At 47.3% G+C, this 16,626-nt stretch overlaps 1 protein-coding gene across 1 annotated transcript in view; it reads right to left on the reverse strand.

Annotated features, from left to right (window-relative positions):
• Positions 1-16,626, reverse strand: part of DNAH9 (dynein axonemal heavy chain 9) — a 388,028-nt gene that overhangs the window by 339,241 nt on the left and 32,161 nt on the right. The window contains exons 7-11 of the mRNA XM_019536510.1: positions 13,196-13,348; positions 12,092-12,217; positions 9,644-9,883; positions 8,263-8,423; positions 7,142-7,298 (exon numbers count right to left, since the gene is read on the reverse strand). Of these exons, the coding sequence (XP_019392055.1) occupies positions 7,142-7,298; positions 8,263-8,423; positions 9,644-9,883; positions 12,092-12,217; positions 13,196-13,348 (837 nt within the window). The remainder of the gene's footprint in view (positions 1-7,141; positions 7,299-8,262; positions 8,424-9,643; positions 9,884-12,091; positions 12,218-13,195; positions 13,349-16,626) is intronic.

Genomic DNA, 16,626 nt, shown 5'->3' on the forward strand with positions numbered 1-16,626 from the left:
AGCATGCCCACGTCCCCCATCTTAGTGTCATCAGCAAATTTGAACAGGGTGCTTTTTACCCCCTTGTCCAAGTCACTGATGAAGATGTTGAACAGTGCGGGCCTGAGGACCGAGTCCTGCAGAAACCCACTGCCCACATCCCTCCAAGTTGAAAATCAGCCATCCACCACCACTCACTGGGTGCAGAGCTCCAGCCAGTTGGCGACCCAATTGACTGTGTGGGTGTCGACACCACAGTCCCCCAGTTTCTTAATGAGAATGGGGTGAGAGACAGTGTCAAAGGCCTTCCGAAAGTCCAGGAAGACTACGTCCACTGCCACCCCTACATCTAAGGACTTGGTGATCTGGTCATAGAAGGCCACCAGGTTGGTCTGACAAGACCTGCTATTAATGACCCGTGTTGGTTGCCCCTAAGCATAATCTGCCCTGCTGGCCCCTCGTGGATATGCCCCAGAATAATTTTCTCAAAAAGCTTGCCCAGGATTGAGGTAAGACTAACTGGCCTATAGTTTCCTGGGTCCTCTTTCCTCCCCTTTTTTAATATGGGAACCACGCTGGCCCTCTTCCAGTCCTCTGGCACCACATCAGAGCACCATGAGTGCTCATAAAGCTGTGCCAGGGGTCCTGCAGTGACCTCAGCCAATTCCCTCAGTACTCTAGGGTAGAGATCGACCAGACCAGCTGATCTGAATACATCCAGTCCTTCCAGAAGTTCCCTAACTAGTCCCTTACTAATCTTGGCCTAGGTGTGCTCCCCCTGGGATCTAAGGGGGACCCAGAGCAGGGGTATCTGTTCCGGTCCCTGCTTAGGAAAATGGAGGCAAAGAAATAGTTAAATATGTTGGCTTTGTCATCTGGTGTGACGACCAAATTTCCTAACGTGTCCTGCAGGGGCCCCACATTACCCGGAACCTTCTTTTTGCCCCCCTATGTATTTAAAAAAGGACTTCTTGTTGTCCTTGATCTGGGAAGCTAGTCCCAGTTCCATCTCCGCCTTGGCCTTCCTCACTGCCCCCCTGCAACCCCAAGCAACTGCAGTATAGTCCTCCCTGGTGATGGCCCCTCCCTTCCATTGGGTGTACGCCTCCCTTTTTCCTAGGAGACACTCCCGGATGCTTTTGGTGAGCCATGGGGGCTTTTGTGCCCTCCTGCCCCCTTTGATCCTTGTTGGAATTACCTCCCTTTGGGCTTGGAGGATCGTCTCCTTAAGAAGCGACCACTCTCCTTGGACACCTGGCTCCCCTCCCTTCTGGGACCTCAGGGCTTCCCTGACTATTCTCCTTACCTCATTGAAGTCTGCCCTCCTGAAATCTAGAGCTGCTGCCTTACTGTATGCCTTTGCCACCTTGGCCTAGATGGTGAATTCCAGCAGGGGATGATCACTGTCGTCCAGGTGGTCGAGCACCCGTAGCCCCCTCACCAGGTCGTCACCCATGGCCAGCACCAGGTCCAACAAGGCATCTCCCCTGGTGGGGCTGTGCACCTCCTGGGTTAGATGGAGGTCCTGTATTCTGGCTAGGAACTTACGTGAATGGTCAGACCTGGCTGACTGCTCTTCCCAGATGTCTGGAAAGTTCAGGTCCCCCATGACGACCACATGCTTTGACCTCACTACCTCTGTGAGCTGACTTAAGAATTCCTGGTCTAGCTCATCCCCTTGGTTGGGAGGTCTGTAGCAAACCCCCACTGTTAAGTCTCTTTCCCCTTGACTGCCTTGTATTCTAACTGAAAGCACTTCAGAGTGCCCCTCCTCTGATTCTTTGCTAATTGATGAGGATGTGGATTCTTTCTTAATATAGACTGGCATACCCCCACCTTTCCTTTCCTATCCACCTTTCCTTGGTAGAATGTCTCCAATGACCTAAATGATGGCATAGAGGCAGGGCCATCCTGGCGGTGGGGGACACGAATCGGGGTGACTGCCCTAGGCCCCGTGCTTTGGGGGGGGCCCATGGAGCTGGGTAGAGCAGCGGCACTGTGGAGCTCACTTCCTCTCCAACATCGGTCCTGCTGCCAACAATGCCATACAGAAGGGATGTGGGCAATTTGGAGACAGTCCAGCAGAGGGTAATAAAAATGGTTTGGGGGCTGGGGCACATGATTTATGAGGAGAGGCTGAGGAAACTGGGCTTATTTATAGTTTGGAGAAAAAAAGAGAACGGGGATTTAATAGCATCCTTTAACTACCTGATGGGAGGTTCAAAAGAGGATGGAGCTAGACTGTTCTCAGTGGTGGCAGATGACAGAACAAGTAACAATGGTCTCAAGTTGCAGCAAATATTAGGAAGAATTTTCTTAATAGGAGGGTAATAAAACACTGGAACAGGTTACCCACAGAGGTTGTGGAATTTCCATCCTTGAAAGTTTTCAAGACCTGGCCAGACAAAATTTTGGCTGGGATGTTCTAAGTGGGGATGGTTCTGCTTTAAGCAAGGGCTTGGACTGGATGACCTCCTGAGGCCCCTTCAAACCCTCATTTTCTATGATTCTATCATTCTAAGGATAGGCAGAAAGTTGAATCAAATAGACCAGCCACTGTCGGATCCAAGATCCATCAGTAATATGAGCCCCGTGGCAGGGACAAGGTCCCAGCCCCTGTCACACTCCCACAGAAACAGCTCAGCGCTCAGGGGAATTCACCTGTTTGGATCCAGACACACAGCATGGCTCTGGCAGCCAGGAGAGCACAGCTGCCAGCAATCCCAGAAGCACAGTAAGCTGTGCTCTGGGGAACCAGCCCTGACTGGCCGGCAGCAGGTGATGGGCAGTTTAAAGAGAGGATGTTGAGGGAAGTTCAGCATTCCCAGGAAGAAACCTGACTGGAGGCAGCAGGAAGGTGGAGGAAACTGAAGGAACAGCCCAGCATGCCAGACTCTCAGAAGCTGCAGAGAATGAAACAAGCCCTGAAGAAAGAAATCAAGCCTTTTGCCTGAGAGAGATAAGTAACTGGGAAAAAGGGGGAAGGACACAGACCCAGTCCTTGCAGAAGCCCAGACTGGTCATCAAAGGGAAGAATCCCCGTGGGAAGCAGTTGGGCCAGCCCACCAAGGAGGGAAAGAGAATGAATGAAAGAGGACTGGTTGCTGCAGCAAGCCAATACAGAGGCTACCTTAAGGCTGCCAGCATAAAAAATAGAGCCTAGGTATCTTGCCAATGAGTGAAGAGCCAAGGAAAGGTACACTGCTAATGGCAGAACAGACCCAGAAAGGGGGAGAAAAGACCTGAGAGAGGTACTAGGGACTGTGACAGAGGCCTCAGGCCCTACAAGGGAAGAACTCGAAGAGATCTCAGAGACATAACACTTCTTTGATTTGAGGAGAATCTTCATAGAGTGACAAGGTGAGGAGGAACCAGGATGAGATACCTTGAGCTGAGGTTTAGAGGGAGAGAGAAAGCAAGAGTGAGCAAGCTGGACTGTCTCCACTCACCATCTACAGAGAACAATGAACATCAACCTGAGAAGAAAGGACCAGGGTACAGGGGAGACTGGAGCCCTGCATTAGATCTGTGATGAGATCAGACACGTGGAAGCCAGAACAGCCATCCTCCCACACATAAATAACATCAAGGCATGGCAAGTGAGTGTTGAGGGACACCTTACAGTCTAAATCACTCAGAGTGGTTCTAAGGAAAGAGAATAAGACTTGCTCACAAGCCCACATATGGGAGAATCAGGTCAAATTGTTTTGGTAGAATGGGTGCTTGGCCAGAACTTTATTTCTCTTCAGCAAACTGCCAAATCCTGCTTAAAAATTTCTGTACTATACACTAAGGAACATGATGCAGATGGATGCTTCTATGAAATATTTGCTACCCTTTCAGGAGTTCTCTGGTTTGTAAATGTATGCAGACAGAATATCTTGAAAAACTTCAGTTTCTAATAAGCAGGGATCTGGGTTTTCCATTTGCTGTAGAAAAACAAAGATTTTCACATTTAAAGAAAAACATGGATTTTCTCCTTTAAAGGAGAAAAAATGTGCGTTTTCCTCTTTAAAGGAGAAAACAGTGGGAAGCTGCAGGTTTCCCTTTGCAGCCTGACAGACTTCTAGCCTACAAAGAGCTGCTTGGGGCTGAGGGTAGTGAAGGGAGGGTGAAATGGAGGCAGGGGGCACCAGCATACAGCCAGCCAGGTGGTGGGAGAAGTCCCAGCAACTGGATGCAGGTAAGTCTATGAGGGACACTGTTTGGAAGGCCAGGCTTGGGGACTGTAGGGGAGAAGTGTGTGTGTGTGTGCACGCAGCAGGGGTGTGTAGAGCTGATGGGCATGTTGGAGGGCATGGTGCCTGCCAGCACTGGGGGAAGGTGTCCAGGTTCTGGGGCTGCAGCAGGGCAGAGGAGTCAGGGGGAGGCACTTTCCCCTTCAGTGGGAGAAGGGAGCAGAGGGGTGGCTTTGGGATAGGTGGGGAGCTGCACAGCTGGGTGGCAGCACTGGGGCTGGTGCTCATGTTTTCAGGGGCAGGGCGACAGGGAGATGCTGCTGGGGGAGGGGGAAGGAAATGTGGCCACAAGGCCTGGCATGGCAGAGATGCACCAACCAGTCCAGGGCGAAGGGGAGCACAGATCTCTGCTCTTCCTCTCTCCAGCCCCTGTCTGGCCTGGACTCACTCCACCACTGCTCACACAAGTTAGAGCCACCACACTCCAGTCCAGGTGAGACAGGGCCAACTGAGGGCCCTCTGTTCCAGGGCTGGTGGGAGCTATAGGTCAGGAGTGAGAGGCACTGGCAGGGCTAAGGGGGTTGTGGCTTGTGGAGTGAGGGACACTAGGGTGGACAGGGCACTGTGAGTTGGGGTGTGAGGGGCACTGGAGGGTGGGAGACTGTGGGTCAGCATGGCCCAGGGAGATGGGGTTGGGACTGCAGGGCACTGGCAGGGCCAAGGACCTATGGGTTGGGAGTGAAGGGCAACAGCATGAGCAGGGGAAGGGCATTGACATATCAAGGTTACTCAGTGCCACAAAGCAGCAGAGGGGCCAGCCACAGCTGGACCTGCACCCTGGTGAGCAAAGGTGGCAGGGGGAGCTCTGATACTCCATGATTAAAAAATCCAAAAATCAAATGCCAAAATATATAGGTATTCAGAATTTATTTTGTTATAAAGATCGGGGCAATGGTAGACTTCCAAACTGCTATCAAATTGTAAATATGTCAATAAAACATTGTCTTAAACTGATACACACACACACGTATATATATTGAATTAGCACCCGAAACTTTGCACAGCCCTAATATATATATAACTATAATATAATACATATAGTTAGGGCTGTGCAAAGTTTCGGGTGCTAATTCAATTCAGAGGAGATTTGTCCCGATTCAGTGGTCAACTCCGTGAATCCGAATTGAATCTGGGGAACAAATAAAAGGTCCAAATTGATTCGTAGCTCTCCAAATGTACTTAGAAAAGATTCAGAGAGCTTCAGAGATTCAGGCAGTCCCCACTGGCTGCAGGAGGGAGCTGGATCTGGACTCCAAGATGGTAAATAGGGGATGGGAGAGGGGAGGCTGGAGGAGGGGACCATGGGGGGACCCCTGCCAGGGCCCCATCCCCTGCCTGCTCTCCCAGCCCTCCCTGAGTGCCCCCCGACCCCCGCCTACTGTGCTCCCACCATGGCTACCCCACCCACCCCAGCTCATTATTTTTTTTAAAAGCCCCTACTCATCTGGTACTGCCAGGCGGGAGGGGCGATCCCCACTGCCTCCCACTGACCCATACTGCATGGGGGGCTCTTCCATGAGCCCCCTGACCGCTCCTCCCACTCTCCCACATGGCTGCCCCACCTGCCCTAGCTCTTGGCCCTTTTAAAAAAAAATAAACAAAAACTGTGGACTCACCAGCTGCTGCAGTGATTTTGGGGGGCTCATGGAAGAGCCCCCCATGCAGTCTGGTGCAGTGGAGGACAGTAGGGATTGCCCCACTGTTGGGCAGGAACCAGTGAGTCGGGGCTTGTTTGTTTTTGTTTTTAAGGGCTGGGAACTGCGGTAGTTGGGGCAGCCATGGGGGGAAGGAGGCTAGGAGAGAGGGCGGGGGCTCACAGCAGAGCCCCCCACGTGGCATGGCACAGTCAGGGGCAGTAGGGATCACCCTCCCCCCTTCCTCACCGGGCAGGAGACAGTGAATGGGAGCTTTTTTTTTTCTTTTTTTCCAAAGAGTCGGAAACTAGGGAAGGCAGGGCAGGCATTGAGAGTGGTTGGGGGATGGGGCCTGTGTAATTCAGAGATTTGGCAGCAGCCAAATCGAATCGATTTGGAACAGTGATTTGAATCACTGAATTGAATCACTTTCCCTAGAATCGGCTGAATCTGAATTCAAAGTGAATACTAGCCGCTTCACACAGGCCTAATACACACACACACACACACACACACACACACACACACATATATATATGGTGTTTCATTTTAATCATGGAAAAACATAAATTTGAGGATTTTAAAATCAGATGATCTGGTTCAAAAAGTCTTTAACTGCAGATTGGATGACTTTGAGAGAGTCCAGTCACTGCAGCCATGAGAAGCTGAAAAGGTCATGCACCTGAAGGTGGTGTCAGTTGCCTTCTGCACTCAGTTGACCTTCTGAAATTAGGGAGAGCAGGCTCTCCCTCCTATCTGAGGTAGCCAAATCCATGAAGCCTGCTAATTTCTCACTCAAAAACTGTGCCAGGATAAAAGAGCCCAGTAGCAAACTATCAGGAGGCTGATGATTATGCCTTGAAACAGGATTTTGGTTTAAGAGGCTATTAAAAACAGACCTTCGGACATTTTCCACAATAATCTCTGTTTCTTTTCCAAACCTGTCCAATATATTTTTTTTTATTTTATCTGGTGAGCCAACCTAAAGGACCTTGTAGCCAATACCATCAGAAGATGCCAGCCTCATAGGACTAATGGTCCCCAGAGACAACAAGAAGTTTGACTTTGCCTCTCAGATTTTAGTGTGCATGCTTACAGCTCCCAGAAGAGGAGTAAGAATTTGGCATAAAGAAATGTAGCATGAATTTAAAGAGTGGAAGATAAACAAGGTACCTCATTTTGAAGTTAATTTATTCTTAGTCCTCAGATTTTAGAGAGGTTTCAGATCTATCTCACCCACCGTCTATTCCCATAACATGACATGAACCTGGATTATACCAGAACCAATACCTTGTAATCCATCTGTTCAGAGCAGTTAAACACATATACCATGATGCCAAGGGCTCGCCCCAAATCCTTGGTGGTCTCTGTCTTACCAGTCCCTGCAGGCCCAGCAGGGGCGCCACTCATGGTCAGGTGCAGAGACTGGGTAAGGGTGATGTAGCATCTTCCAGCAACGAGAAAGAAAAAAAAGAGAGAAACAAAAAGAGCTGAAGGAGTCAGACTGCCCAAATGCACTCAAATTACATGAAAGAACCTGGCAATACCATCAGGAGGGCTAATGTATCAGGGTCAATGCATACTGGATCCTTATTCAAAGGTCTACTGATGGATTATGGGGTAATTGGACTGAATCAATGCCTGCTGAGCAAGACACGAGCATTCAGACTGTTTGTAAACCAAAAAATCTGCTGATTCACAGTTATTAGTCTGCTGAGTCTTTCATATGGGGTCCTAGAATCCCAATTTTTTCAGTGTCAAGGGCAGGGTTTTCCTTTTAAATATTAAGCTGTCTGATGTCATGCGTGTGGTTCACCACCCCATCATAAAGTGGTAGCAGTGGAGCCACACAAGTTTAACTAAGGAAAAGTCCCAGAAATTTTCTTCTTTAGTGCTTTGTATTATTGATTTGCTAGCTCAGGTTTGGAGCAGTCCATTGTCCAGTGATCCCTTCTGTTTGGCCTAGTGATAACCATGACAGATTCCAAAAATAGTCCCACTCTGGTGCACAGTAGAATGAGGGAAGAGAGGGAAAGATACTCCAGATATCTTCTACAATGAATCCTACCACAAGGTAGTTAGAGTTTTTTTGGTGGGTAGCTGGGATACGAAGGGAAAGAAAGAACTCCATAAACAGGGATGATGTGTAGGGAGTCCAAGCGGGTGCATTTGCACACCCTGAGCATGTCAGTACACCCCCGGCGGTGTCTGCGGGAGCTCCCTACTCACCGCTGCCAGGCTTCTGCCACCGCCAGTCCAGCCGTGCCCCACCCCCACGCTGCTGGGGGCATGGGTTATTCATGTCCATGAACACTTGTATGCAGCTGACAGTTGTTTCTTTTCCCTACTTGGGAGAGTGCTGAAGCTGAAACAACCCTGTGATAGGGCATATAGGCCATCTAGGTACCTACCTGTCTGTCAGGGGAGTGATTACAAGGCGAGGAGTATTACCAAGGTATTCATATGAATAAAGAAACTGGGCATCACATATGTTTGCATAACAGTGCTTTTCTTCATCAGCCCACCGGTGCCGAAGCTGTGACAGCCAAATAAATGCCTGGGCACTGTCCACCTGTAAATACACGTAGATATCCATGGGCATTTATCAAGCAGGGGTGGTCAGAGATGCAACTTCAAATGCAACTTGGATGGTAAACCCACTGGCTTCAACCAAAATTTTGTTTACCAAAAAATAACTGGGCCCAGTGTTTTATAATGAAAGAAGGTTTCTCCTTCAAGAAAAAGGATATAAATCAAAGCCAGCAATATCTCTTGCACAGAGATGAAGGGCTTCTCAAGTGTAAAGAGCAGAATGGAAAGCCACGTGAAGAGGTGACAGAGAAGGTATAGATGGGATGTTCAAGAAAGAGGTTCTCATGAAGCAAAACGTATGAGAGAGGGCAGCAGGACAAACTGATAGGATGTTACCTGGTCAGCATTTCTGAAGAAAATTAAACATTAAAGTTCCCATGAAAGCACAATGCAAGAGGAAGGAGAGAGGGCAGCCATTTCCAACACCCCACCTAGCCAGCCCACAACATTGTGCCAGTTGATACTGGGAAAGAAAGGCAAGTTTTAGGATTTGGGGAAGTGCAGACATTTGAAGAGGGAAACCATTTGACTGTTTGAGAAGAATGGGTGTAGGGAAGATGATCAATCCCAAACCGAGTGGAGTCAATGGGGATCATCACGCTGATTTCAATAGATTCTGGATCAGGCCCAAAACATTATAGAAGACTTAGCTTGGCTGTACTTTAAGATCTACTTGTGTACCTCTCCAGTGGGAAGAAACCTCCAAAGATAAAAACTCCATTTCTCTGTAAATATGTGATAGTACCCATTAGCCATTAGAAATGCATTTTATTGGCCTATTAACACATGCCTAAGCTGAGCACTGGGGGGTAGAGTGGCAAAACCATTCACTGAACCTCTAACTTGCATTAGCAGATGACTGAACACAAGCCCTGTGGTGCTTTAAGGTCCATCACACTGCACAGTTGCTGATTTATTGTGAGGGTTTTAGCAGCTCACGCAAAAACGATGTATTTATACCCCCAAAGGAAAAGCCATCTCTGCTGTTTCAAGAGAAACAAGTCATAACTGAAATGTCTGTTATATAGAGCAGGATTGGGATATGAATGGCTATGGGTGCAATACCATTTTGCATTAGGATTAAAGATGGCAGTGTTGGACCATATTTTGTTAACTCAACAGGCTGTTTGTTATTGAAGCACTAGACATTGCTAGGACAGCAACTTAAAAGGGGTCATTCCATGCGGGATGGAGCCAAACCTTTTGAGCTATCATCTTAGATACTACATCCCGAGCATGCACATCAATGGTACATATGGTCATGATTTTCTGTCTGTCACCCTTGGAGAGATGACCAATGAGCATGGTGATGAGAGTATTCAACTGGGTCACTTGCTTCTTGTAGTATTCCTTCATTGCATTTTCATAACCTTCTTCTAGTCTGGCAAAGGCAATTCCAACCTCTGTGGTCCACCAGATCTGGGTACAGGTTAAGGCCACCTTGGAAAAGAGATTTAGTTCATTATCCATTTCAGAAACCAGAAATGACAGTCTGTTCTGTGTTTGACATTATATGCTCTTGTTAATGTGGCAGGATCATTAAAGGAAAAAAAGTGCTGCTTGAACACAAAATTAAAGGTATTTTTCAAAATGGTAACAACAAATAGTCACTGTGATAGAGAACTGCAAAGAATTCATGCTTAATGATATGTTAATTGATGCTGGTATCTGGCACAAAGCCAGCAATAGCAGCTCACCATCAGAAAATAGCTGTCTTTCATGTGTCATGGGATGCCAAAGAGAAGAGCAACAGGAAAAGCAATTAACAGGACAGCATAAGTACAAGAAAGATGAGGAAAACTGTTTTATTTCACTCCCTCTGGCCATTTTTCCTGCTACAATTACCATTCTTCCATTAGGTATGCTAATTATTCTCATTGCCAACATAATATTAACCTTACCAAAGTTAATGAGCTCTAAATCCGATCATCCAGTTCTTGAACCAATAAGTTCCCTATAACCTATATGTAGAACTGCTGCCTCTGCATTCTAACCTCATTTTACAGCCTCCTGTCATAAAACACATTCATATCATATACTGTAATAGGCCTCAATTTCCAAGGCCCTCTGACAGTTGACTCAGGCCTGTTTGGCACTCCACTTTAACAGGGCATTACCTCATATTCATCTGCCATACCTTCGAACTTACTTATTATAAGATTGGGAGGAGGCCCTCATTTTACTCAAGGGACACCTTAAGTGCCTTTTCCCCACCCTGCTAATCATTGAGCCACCTATATCTGGCTGTAGCAGGGTGCACCTCCAGGGGTGGTTGTGTCACCCACTGGTGGCTGTATAGCATCTGTCCACCTGCTTGGCCTCCTTAGCTGGCTCCCTTCTCTCTTTCGCCTACCACACCTTGATGTTACAGTTAGAACGATATTTAGGAGGCTGCCTCTAGGTGACCAGAGTTTAGGCGAGGGTGCCTTGCCTCCCAACTTCTTCTGGATAGCAACCTGAGTAGTGCAAGGATGATCTTTACGCCCCCACATTCCCTCTGTAGCCTTAGCTGTGGCTCCAGCCCTGTTGCATCGTAGTCCACCCAGCATAAGTCAGGGCCTCACCCCCCATCTGTGCCTCTGCCTAGACAAAGCATCTAGCTGCCTATCTTCCTCTCTAAGACTCACAAGAGAAAGAATGAGGAATTGGTAAACCAAAAAAACCCCCAAAACAAAACAAAACAAAAAAAACAACAAAAAACCCCCAAACAAAACAAAACAAAAAAAACACAGGGGGGAAGGAAAAAATTAATCACAGGATGCTGCACACTCTGCTGTATGGTCTCCTTCATACCTCCCCTCACAGCCACTCTGGTCTGCTGGGTGTTACCAACAAATGAGCACAAAAGGAAAGAAAGCAAACCCCTCTTGTGTCAACATAAACAGCCCTTGGATGGCTCCTGCTCTCCTGGGCCTACATCAACATTCCCAAATCCCCCCAATTCTATGGGCACTTCCACTCCCCAGGACTCCCCCGGATTAACATAAGCAATTCTCACTGCTTTGGGTGCAGTCTCTCTTCTGGACTCCCCCTAGGTTAATATAAACAGGCCTCAGCCTTCTGGGTGTACTTCCTCCTTTCCTATCATCAGAGTCTCTCCTCTCCAAGCCACAGTGTCTCTGCCTCTCTCTCTCCCCCGTCCCCCTCCCCCCACCTGCTTGGCCTAGGTTTGGCCAGTTTCCCTCTTTTACAAGAAGCTTGCCTTTGTTCCCCTGCCTGGGCAAGACTGCCTACTCTGTACTGAAGCCCTGCTCACAGTCCCCTTTGGCTCTGCCCACCGCAGCCACTACCTTTATCTTTTGTGGCAGGGGTTCTTCATTACATACTTGGCAAGTTTGCAGCTTGCAGCCTTGTAGCTTGCAGCTCACTGCTCTGCACCCACTCTGCCTCATAACAGAATTAGGCACCTCGTTATAACACTCATTGGGTTTGCAGAATCAGAAGACTGTGTTTTATCTTAAGTTTCAATTCAGGAGTTTACTAAGATCAAGAGAAATCAATCCATTAGGACAGCATAGCTAGAGTCCAGGAGCAGAGACCACATAAAGCTTCTCTACTTGTTCACTGACAAAACAGATTTACTAGTAGAGGGCAAAGGAAGAGCTCACAACAAGGTGCTTTCCCTACTGGGCTGGTCAAAGAGGATACCTGGGCTGGGTAATCAAGGAGCCACTGTTCTCTTGGTTTTTCTTCATAAGCAGTCACAGCTTCTGTCATCTCATGTCTCACAGTAGCCCTCATATTATCCAACACATGATTTAACCAGTCTTCAACCTAGAGAAGTTATTAAACACCAGAGTTATTTGCTCTACTTAGACACCTCCAATAAATAGAGATATAAGAATACATGAATTTTCTTTAATTGCAGTGTTAAAAACATGCCCCAAAGTCTCCTTTTAGAGAATGTAACTTACCTGAGTTTAGTGCCTTAGCTTTAGCACAGGCTCACAGGATTCCATCCAGAATTAAACAAAGCACTCATAAGGCAATTGAGACTTTGCTAAATTTCAAAATGAAGTAGCATGAAAACTCTGTTGAGAAGCAACGTGAGCCAATATTTTCCCATTTTCAGGTCTATGTGGAGACTTACAAATGAGACTTGGGTATCCAAGGAATACATCCATGTATGTATTCTTTTATTCCTAAATAAAAGTGTGTTTTTCCAAGCTAGGTTTATCCACTTCAATTAAATTAAACAGAAAAGGGCATGTTTATTCAGAACTAAGTATGTCCACACAGAAAGGAACTTTGGATTAACTGTTCTACTTTAAAATGTATATCCTACTTTATTTCAACACACATTTTATGTTAAGATATGCCCTGAGGCCAATATAAGCATTGTCAATTCATTTTAGACTAAAATTGCTTTTGGGGGGATTTTTTCCCCTCAGATTTTCCAGTTTTTTCTACAAAATTGAAAAATAAAAACTGGTTTTCAGTTCAGGTATATTCCATTTTTACCTGCCTCTGCAGCACTGAATGAACAAAAAGAGAAGCAAGAAATGTATAGAGGTCATTAATGTGAAGAGACATAGACATAAAGTACACAAACAGAGCAAGGAGGAGCACTGGGCAGCAAGGAAGTGTCATTTTTATACAGACACGTTTTCTGCCCATTATCATAATTTAAGTGACATGTATGCAGGCTGTGTTGGACTTGTGCCCTTGTCAAGCAGGAATAAAAGAATGGCATAAAAAGTAGAAGTTGGACTTCTGATTTTCATAATTGAAAACAGAGTGCCTTCACCTCACCTGTCCACTACAGTCACATGGATCACTGAAGCCAACATACTCCTCCTCTTTACTATACATTCCCAATCCAGTTTTGGTTGGATTTTGCTCAGAGTCCACTTGAAATTTCATCTTAGCCAAGTTGTCAAATAGTTTTGAAAGATGGCGCTGAATCTGCAAGAAGAATTATGTTGGGTAGTTCATCATAACAGGAAAAGCAGCGTGTATATTAGTACTGTATAAAGTCCCCTTCCCAAGATATATTCTCATTTTTCGTACTATGATCATACACATCTTCCAATCGGAGAGGCCTAGTGATACAAGACTTCTGTAATACACCCTCCATAAATTGACCTTGACCTACATGCATTACCCCTAAGAGTGAAAAAATGATTCAGGAATCAAGCTCTGTTTAAGCTTTATTAAATTAAACAGTTGAAAAATAGTAGTTTGCTGGAATTGCTATAATAAGTTTCTGCCATGAACTTCCACCTCCTAGGAGACAGGTCTGCAGTTCTTTTTCTAAATCTTTACATTGCTTTCTGGTAATAAACATCTTAAATCACTACTGTTACATGCGATATAAATTAATATTAAAATTAAAGTTGTCCCAGGTGCACAGCCACATGGGAGCTGAAGACCCTGAGATGGGGGCTACATACACCAAGGGAAAAAACCCTGAGAAAAGAAACCACTTACTGGTCACAAGACACCAGACATCAAAGGAACAAAGAACAAAGCCCGCGCAGTTCTCACGCCATGCCTATATACAGCTGGAGCCGACACTTGACATCAGGAGCAATCACCATCCAGCAAAGATAAAAGGGAACACTGAAAGAGAAACGGGGAAGAGCGGGAGAGGCTGTGGAGGCTCTCCATGCTGGTGGCAGGCAGTGCCAGCTTGAAAGAAAGTATTTGGACCAGAGAGCAGCACCAGAGGCTCTCTGCATAGGCAGCAAGCAGCCCCAGTGCGAAGGGGCAGATTACGCTTGGGAAGAGGCACCCCAAGCAACAGAGAATAAACCCCACACTGGTTATGAGCAGCACCTGAATCCAGAGGATGACCTCAAGCCGGAAGGAGCCATAACAGACCCGGAGATGACGGAGGCTTCCTACTCCGGGTTGTCAGAGGTACCAAGCCATGGAAGGAGGCTGACCCAGGGAAGGGCAGAAGATACACCAACAAAGGCACAGAGCGGAGCAGCATTGGGGGATGCCATCTGGCTCAAGCCATAGGGCAGAAAGAGAGAAGCAGCAGTTGATCCTAATCACTGTCTGGCCTCTTATCCTTTTCGTTGAATCCTTTTCTCTCCGTAGTCACTATTAGCCTGTATACGGTCTTGTGTTGCTGTTGTGGTCTGTGCTTTTTTCTTTTTTTCTTTTTTGTTCTTTGAGTGCCTCTGGGGTTAGGTCTGCCTTGAGGGGGATCTGACCGACACCACACCACCAGGGTGATCACAAGGCTCAGCAAGTGGCCATAGACAACAGGGAAGAGAGACAAGAGGGGCATATCCAGTAGGCCTGTAGCCTATCAAAGAAAGCAATTTAATAACCAATCCTGAAGAGGACATCAAAACTGAAGGTTATCTACACCAGAGGGACAGGCGCCTTAAAATCAAGCGGCCTGCTGGAGGTTGGCGTCAGGATGGGGTGCAGGGGAGGTGGAGCCCCACGAATATCCACCAGGAGGAGTGACCGACCTCAAGGGACCTACAGAGGAAGACCCCTCCACTAGAAATATATTCAAAGTCATGGCAGATGAGTTTAGAGGCTTTCTCCAGAGTGATCGAGGTCCCTCTCAGTGGCCACACAAGCCTTCACTGTGCCCACCACCAGGCACACATGCTAGGGCAACGCGTGAATGGGTATTCAAAGCAAGGCAGGTACAAAGTGGTGCATTGGCTGGGAATCAAACAGAAAGCCCAGTGCACAAGGAGCATCCCAACATGCAACCCGCAGCCATGGCCCCTCCGGACGTGCTAGGTCAGAATTTACAGGCTCTGACACAGATCCTTGATACCCAGCAGCAAATGATGGATCGACAACAGGATTGGTTGCATCACAGCATTTAAAAAGACAAAGATGATGCGAGAAGATGATCTGAAGGCCTATATTGACACGCCATAATGACAGGACTTGGTAAAGGATACTGGGCCGGTCAACTTGGCACCCTCGTTGAAGGTAAAGCCCAGGCAGGTTACTGGGCCCTCCCAAAGGACAAGGCTCACGACTATGATTTGGTGAAAGCAGCAATCCTGTACTGGCTAGAAATCAACCGGAGCACTATAGATGGCTGTTCAGGGTGAAGAAGGGACCACAGGAGAAACGACCCAGGCTCCTCCTGAAGTTCCTGTGGGATCTTTTTAATAAATGGGTAAACCCCACGTCATGTAATTAAGATGCTCTGGTTGACCAAATACTGCTAGAACAGTTTCTTAATGACCTGGAGGAACGTACGCAAAGATGGGTCTGCCAACATCCTCCACACAACTGCAAAGAAGCTCTAAAACCAGCAGAAGCCTTTGCAGTGTCACTGTTCGGCTATAGCCAGGAGAGTCGGAGCCCTGGCCCATCAACACCAACCCTCAGGGAGCTGGAGAGAAGACCGCCCCCCTACAGGGGTGTAAGAAGGGATACAATTTGCTTCCACTGTGGGAAGACTGGGCACGTCTCAAGCGATTGCCTGAGTAGTCACTCAGAGCAATGGCACCCAGACAGTTCACCAAGAATACCAGCTAAGGGGCAAAAAGAGCAAGACCTCAGCGAGCCCATGGATTGCAGCTACGTTGCTGAAGGGGAGGGTGCAATATGGGGATGTCTCGTAGTTAAGGCTTGGATTGGAAATTGCCCTGTTCAGGCTACCCTGAACTCAGGATGTGCCTAGTTCCTGGTGAGGGTGGATCTCATCACCCATCAGCGACATCGTAGAGGTGACTTGGTGAAGGTGGCATGTCTTTATGGGGAGACCAAACAAGTCGACTGCCAGTGGGTATGACTCAGGGTGATGGAACACCAGGGAGACTTACTGGTGGGCATAGTACCCCGTTTAACTTGCAACATGCTACTAGGATGAGATTGGACACCAATATAGGATACGCTGGAAAGAGTCCGGGATTTCATAGATTTCATAGACATTAGGGCTGGAAGGGACCTCGGAAGATCATCAAATCCAGCCTCCTGCCCAAAGGCCAGCAAGATAAGCATCCAATTTACTCTTAAAGGTGTTCAGTGTAGGTGCTTGAACCACCTCCGATGGCAGGCTGTTCCAGATGCTGGGGGCTCGGACAGTAAAGAAATTCTTCCTTATGTCCAGCCTGAAATGGTCTTGTAGTATTTTATAACCGTTCAACCTTGTCAGCCCTTGAGGTGCTCTGGTGAACAAACATTCCCCCAGAAACTGGCGGTCACCCCTGATAAACTTATAGGTGGCCATCAGATCACCCCTGAGCCTG

Source organism: Crocodylus porosus, unplaced genomic scaffold (assembly GCF_001723895.1).
Source record: "Crocodylus porosus isolate Cpor-Errol unplaced genomic scaffold, CroPor_comp1, whole genome shotgun sequence".
Lineage (NCBI taxonomy): Eukaryota > Metazoa > Chordata > Crocodylia > Crocodylidae > Crocodylus > Crocodylus porosus.